Source organism: Microplitis mediator, chromosome 6 (assembly GCF_029852145.1).
Source record: "Microplitis mediator isolate UGA2020A chromosome 6, iyMicMedi2.1, whole genome shotgun sequence".
NCBI lineage: Eukaryota > Metazoa > Arthropoda > Insecta > Hymenoptera > Braconidae > Microplitis > Microplitis mediator.
This window is the reverse complement of record NC_079974.1, coordinates 19,970,576-19,976,839: the sequence shown is the minus strand read 5'-3', so window position 1 is coordinate 19,976,839 and position 6,264 is coordinate 19,970,576. Positions and strand designations below refer to the sequence as shown.

General features: G+C 32.7%; 2 protein-coding genes across 3 annotated transcripts; one reads left to right on the top strand and one right to left on the bottom strand.

Annotated features, from left to right (window-relative positions):
• Nucleotides 1–92: 92 nt before the first annotated feature.
• Nucleotides 93–3,685, bottom strand: LOC130669760 (ATP-dependent DNA helicase DDX11). Its single transcript, XM_057472813.1, has 3 exons — nucleotides 2,842–3,685; nucleotides 2,309–2,785; nucleotides 93–1,642 (listed from the first exon to the last, which is right to left on the bottom strand). Exons 1-3 carry the CDS (start codon nucleotides 3,531–3,533, stop codon nucleotides 238–240), a joined length of 2,574 nt encoding a protein of 857 aa, XP_057328796.1. The 5' UTR covers nucleotides 3,534–3,685; the 3' UTR covers nucleotides 93–237.
• Nucleotides 3,686–3,719: 34 nt separating this feature from the next.
• LOC130669767 (eukaryotic translation initiation factor 3 subunit F) lies at nucleotides 3,720–6,258 on the top strand. 2 transcript variants are annotated; one of them, XM_057472827.1, is made up of 3 exons: nucleotides 3,720–3,876; nucleotides 4,871–5,223; nucleotides 5,790–6,258. In XM_057472827.1, the coding sequence occupies exons 1-3, from the start codon at nucleotides 3,768–3,770 to the stop codon at nucleotides 6,174–6,176; spliced, it is 849 nt and encodes a 282-aa protein (XP_057328810.1). In that variant the 5' UTR covers nucleotides 3,720–3,767; the 3' UTR covers nucleotides 6,177–6,258. The 2 variants fall into 2 exon arrangements, with proteins under 2 accessions (XP_057328810.1, XP_057328811.1); XM_057472828.1 differs by lacking the exon at nucleotides 3,720–3,876 and adding an exon at nucleotides 4,391–4,634.
• Nucleotides 6,259–6,264: the final 6 nt, after the last annotated feature.

Sequence of the window (6,264 nt, the reverse complement as noted above, 5' to 3'; positions counted from 1 at the left end):
ACAAATTTTTTTCCATTTTATTATTCATTTAAATTGTAATCATTTTAAAAAAAATTAAATAAAAAGATTTAAATGTAAAAAAAATATATATGTTTACTATCAATTATTTTTATTTGTTTTTTATCACTTATAATATTTTATAAAAAATATTTATAGACGAAATTTTAATGGAAAAATATGAAAGGTATTTTATATTTATATTTACTATAAAAAGTTCATAAAAAATTATTTTTAAAATCACATTTTTTTCTTTTTCGCTGAAAAAAATCTAGCAACATCACTGATTGTATTATTAAAAGTATTATGAACTGCTAACGTGCGTTGAATCCACCCTGGCAGTGATTTAGTTTTATTAGAATATCTTCTATCGAGTAAAACAACAGTAGAGTAATCATTTATGTGTCTGACAGCTCGACCGATGCACTGATTGACAGCTTTCATGCACGAATTTTCGTAGTACTCATTACCCGCGCCAGCTTTTACATTTTCATTGAGATATTTCATTTTTTCCTGAAGCTCCAGTGACTTGATATTAGGGTACGGCATACCGACGACAATGACACATCGTCCTAGATCATCAGAAAAATTCAAACCCTCACTGAGCTTTCCCCCGACGACGCTGAACAAAATCGCTCCATTTTGCGGAGCAGCTGGAGTCTTGACAGCTTCAGCGTAGCTCTCGAGTACTGCGTTCACTTGAGACGCAAGTTTTGGCTCGCGAAATATTTTCTTCTTATTACTAATATTAGCAATAACTCCAGTGGCTTCTAGATGTTTGTACAGAGATGATTCGTAGTTGTAAGACGGAAGAAAAACAACAACTCCACCAGGAACTATATTACATAAATTCTTAAGAGTCCTACCAAGTTCATTAAGCAGCTCTTTGTTGTCTCTATTTTGATAATTAAATTCAAATTTAATTCCCGTGGGTCCTTGAGTCACTATTCTCGTAAGAATATTATCTTTTGGTATGACATGATCACATGAAAATGTGACAATACGCTGGGGTTCAGCTCCAGCCCCAATGAATAATTGATCTCTGAACTCTGAAATAGGTTCCATTGTGCCTCCTGCCAAGATAACAGACCTCGCTTCTTTAACAATATCGTGAAAATGCGCCGCGGGATTCATTAATAAAAATTTAATTGACCCCTGGCCTACTGTCGGACCGGGTTTTATAAAAATCCTCCCATCCGCACTGTTACTTTTCAGCGACTCCAAAAAACTTATGATGAATATCAGTGGATTATCACAAGTACTTTCATTTTCTTGTCTCTCCGTAGGCTCAGCCTCCGCTGACTCTTTTCCCTGTAGTGCATTTAAAAATGCTGATACTCCAGACTTTTTTGTCACCACTGGACGTACCTTCAAGTCCCCGCTGTATTTCTCAACATACCCACGAAGCTTGTGAATCAATTTAGACGAACTGATAAATTGTAAAAGCTCAAATACATTTACAGTATCGATTTCCGCAAACGTTTCAAATTTTTCAATTGAGTAGACAGCTGATTGTAAACTACTGTCAACTTTATCAGTCGACTGAGATCTTGATGTACCTCCTAATACTTTTATTAACTTTTTTAAAAAAAAACTAAGTTGACTCAGATACAAAACGTTTTTTGCTGAAAAAAGATTCTCGAACCTGTAAAATTTAAATGATTTATTTAATCACTTGATTTAATTAAATAAATAAAATTACGATACTCAAGTTAACCGACGTCTAATTTTTTGATTTTTTTTAGAAACGATAAATTATAAAAAAAACAAACATTTAAAAAAATTGCACCTATAGCTTTTTTAATTTTCTACGTGTGCATATTCTTAGTTGTTTTTTTTTTGTAATTGATTTGTTGAAAAAAAATTCAAAAATTGTTAATTGTCTTCTAATTTCAGGATCATAATAAAATTATGATACTAAAAGTAGCCGACATTTGACAATTTTAATGTTTTTAATTATCAAGTTAATTGTCATTAGAAAATTTTTTTTAAATTCTTCACATAGATTTTTTGAATTTATGCCTGTCAGTATTTATTTTGTTTATTAAAAATATGAGTATGAATGTAATAGACAATTGTCAATTTTTAAATTTTCGAATAAATAATTAAAATGTAAGTAGAATAAAAGTTAAAAAATGTGTGTGTAGATAATTGAAAAATCAGTACGCGCATTTTTTAAAATTTCATTATGTCAATTAATTAATTTATTTACTTTAAATTTAAAAATTGTCACATCCGCTACACTCTCACTCATATTGAAGATAAATAATTTTTTTTAATGACTGCTACTTCCAGCATCATATAAAATTACCTCTTTTGATACTGGGTAAGTTGACTAAAGCAATGTAAAATATGTCTACCAGTAACTGTCGAGCTGTGCATATTTTCAATGGCCTCTAAAAGATTGTGCGCTTCATCAATTATCAAAACATTATTTTTTAGATCAATCCCCGAACTGATTCTCGTATTTTTATGCAAAATACTGTTGTAAGGTACAAGGACAACTTGACTGTCAGGTAACGACCGCCTGGATGCATAGTAAGCGCACGTTTCTAATTGTTTAGCACCATCGGCAATTTCTTCTACATCCTGTATCGTCGTGACAATATCAGCAATCAGCAGTGACTGATCCCCAGGATTAAATGGACAACTCGTTGAAGATTTAGATCTCTTCAGATCTTTTTCTTTCTTTACCGTGACTTTTTTTCGCTGCATTTGCAAGCATCTGTCGTTAATTAAATTAACGTGTCCCAATTTTTTGACATCTTTATTTATACAATAATTTTGTCTGTAAAAAATTGTATTAATTACAAACAATTAAATAAAAATACAAACATAAATTACCTCGAAGCCAACGGGACTAAAGAGACGGCATTAGAGTATGGACTTTTTTTAATTTCGCCAATAAATTGAGTCAACTGGGAATGAGTTCGTGAGCAAAAGAAAAATTGGGTGTATTTCAGTGACTCGACTGGTGTTTCTTCATCATCTGAATCAGAATTCAAATTCAAATCATCTAGCAGAAGATCAGTATCGACATCATCAGTATCTTTAGCAGCAACCTCCGGTTCTTTATCATCATCTTTACAATTATTTTTATTTTTACTTTTACTGTTAACTTTCCACTGACGTTTCTTTGTAAAATTATCTTGTTTGACAGTTTCTTTAAATTTATTCATACGTTCGTCACGACGCGCCAAAGCATCCAATTTATCCTGAACGGTTTGTCGCTCGACATTGACTTTCCTCTGCTTGGTTTGCTCTGAAAACCAGTCACCCTTAGACTCTTCAGTGATTTCCTTCAACTTGTCATTTAAATCTGACAGTTGTTTGACCAGAGTATCTTTGTAATTCTTTTCATAATCCATGAGCCATTTTAGCGCGCCGCAAATAATCGACAACGATTTTCCAGTACCTGTTGGACTTTCAAAGATTCCCAGGTTCCCTTTGTCTAGGCATGAGTATAAATTTACCATAAAATCTTTTTGAATCGAATAAGGCGGGAATGGAAATGGAAATTCATCTGGTAACTCCATAATAATTAAATATATTATAATAAATCACTCAGTATTTAAATTATTTGCTGTCATTTAAATAATTAACCGGCTTTTGTTGTTTACTTATTCATGCTGGTGTGATCTTTTGTAAATTTAGTTTTTGTAATGAAACACATCAAGTAGCAGCAGCACTGAGCTTTTCTACATGAAAACTGCTGCTGGTTGGGTAAAAATAATTGAGACCCTTAAGATCAAAGACAGTCGCTTACAAAAATGGCGCTCGATCTTGTTGTTAAAGTCCACCCAGTGGTTTTATTTCAAATAGTTGATGCATTTGAAAGGCGTAATTCCGATTCGCATCGTGTAATTGGAACTTTACTTGGTAATTGATATTTTTATTATTTTACTTTAGTAATTACTCATTACTTTATATAATTTTTAGTAAACAAATGTGCGCTTAAAAAGTAACCTAGAAATCCATGTGTTACACGTCGATCATAATAACAATAAGTTTCTGTTAGAAATTTTTTCGAGATTTCCCTGAATTCTCATAGGATATAGAGTTTTCTTTCAAGAAATTTGTATACAATTTAACGTAAATTTCTTTACTTCAAAAGTTGTGTAAAAATTGTCGTCAAAAACGGAAAAGCCCGAAGTTGGCAGAAAATTCAAGGAAACTTTTATTCGGGTTTTTCTCTAGTAAAAAAATTGTCTCTAAATTGAGGAAAAATTAATCGCAAATTTTTCTTTACAACTTTTGCTGTGAAATTGTCGGCATATTCGGGCAGCAAATTTCGGTAATTTCAGTCGTCAAATTACTGTCAATTTCAAGCTAAAGTTGCTACTAGGTCTGTAGAGTATTGAAAACTCACCAAAGTGCTTCGGGAAAGCTGATTAGTAGACCAGCGTTTATTCCTAGAAAAAGACCAGCGACAAAATTTAACATGGGAAAAATGTTTGACCCAACCTCCCTATTCTAGTAACCTGTCTTCAGATCAAAAACAGTCAGACTCAGACAGTCGCTTTTAAAAATGGCTCACGATCTTGTTGTCAAAGTCCACCCGACGGCTTTATTTCAAATAGTTAGCGCATATGACAGGCGTAATTCAAATTCCCATCGTGTAATTGGAACTTTACTTGGTAATTAATATTTCAATTAGTTTATATCATTAAATACTCCATACTTTCTATAATTTCTAGTTAACAAATGTGCGCTTAAAAAGTAACCTATAAATCCATGTGTTACACGTCGCTGATCATAATAATAAGTTTCTGTATCGAAAGAAATCGATTATTCAAATTTGAATTTAAAAAATTTCTGTTATAATTAAATTTTTCTACTTCATAAATTATAAATTTTATAAATTGTATTTCAGGTACGGTAGAAAAAGGAGTCGTTGAAGTTACAAACTGCTTCTGTGTACCACACAAGGAATCAGATGATCAAGTAGAAGCCGAATTGAGTTACGCGATGGATCTCTATGATCTAAATCATCGAGTTAATGCGCAAGAAAATATTGTCGGTTGGTGGGCTACAGGGAAAGAAGTCACTACACATTCATCGGTTATTCATGAGTATTACGCACGTGAGTGTAATAATCCAGTGCATTTAACTGTTGATACTACGCTGGTAAATACAACGCGTATGGGAATAAAAGCTTATGTTTGTGTACAACTTGGAGTACCTAATGGCAAGCAAGGATGTATGTTTACTCCTACTAAAGTCGAGGTAATATAATTTAAATTACTTTTTTTTTATGGTAAAATACCTAGTATTCGATCAGGGAACTAGTACTCGATCACTCCATGTATTTTGATGTCTATATTTAATCAAATTTTGTAAATATAAATATACAAATACATGAGTGATCGGGTACTAGTTCCTAGATCGTGTACTAGTTCCTGGATCGTGTACTAGTTCCTTGACCGGGTACTAGTTCTCTGATCAGGTACTAGTAATTTTTTAGTTTTTAAAATTATTAAGATTCTCGAGCAAAGGCGAGATTAAATTATAGACGTTTAATTTCGTAACAAGTAGAGATAGATAAAATGAGCATTATTGCAGAACTTTATGATGGATTATTCATAAAACGATTTGAGTAATGCCGACATTTTTTTTTAATTATTATTTAAAGCTTATCATTTAAGGTAAATGACCTAGTACCCGATCATTCATGATTAGGTACTAGTTCTCTGATTGGGTATTAGTTCTTTGATCGGATGCTAGTTCCTGGATTGAGTACTGGATCTCTTACCTTCTATTGAGTATTAAATTAATTGAACTCATTTTTACAGATCACGTGTTACGAGCCAGAAATCGTTGGACTCCAACTATGCCAGAAGACCCAAAAAGCTCCATCAGGACAAACTAAACTGGGAGGTGGAGTAGAGCCGATGATGGATCTCGCACAGATTGCTGAAGCCAGCTCAAAACTATCGACGATGTTGGAGCAAGTTCTTACTTACGTCGACAATGTACTTGATGGCAAGCAGCCACCAGACAACCAAGTTGGTCGAGCGCTTCTTGATATGGTCAACTCTGTTCCCAAGATGACCAGCGATCAATTTGACGAGATGTTCAACAGCAACGTCAAGGATCTTTTGATGGTTGTTGCTTTATCTCAATTAATTAAAACTCAACTTCAGCTCAATGAGAAACTTACACTTTTAACTACTTTGTAAATTAACATTCTGTATATTCATTAATTAACGATATTTTCAATTGATGATAGAATAATAAAAAAAAAACAGTTTTTTAAATTAATATTTG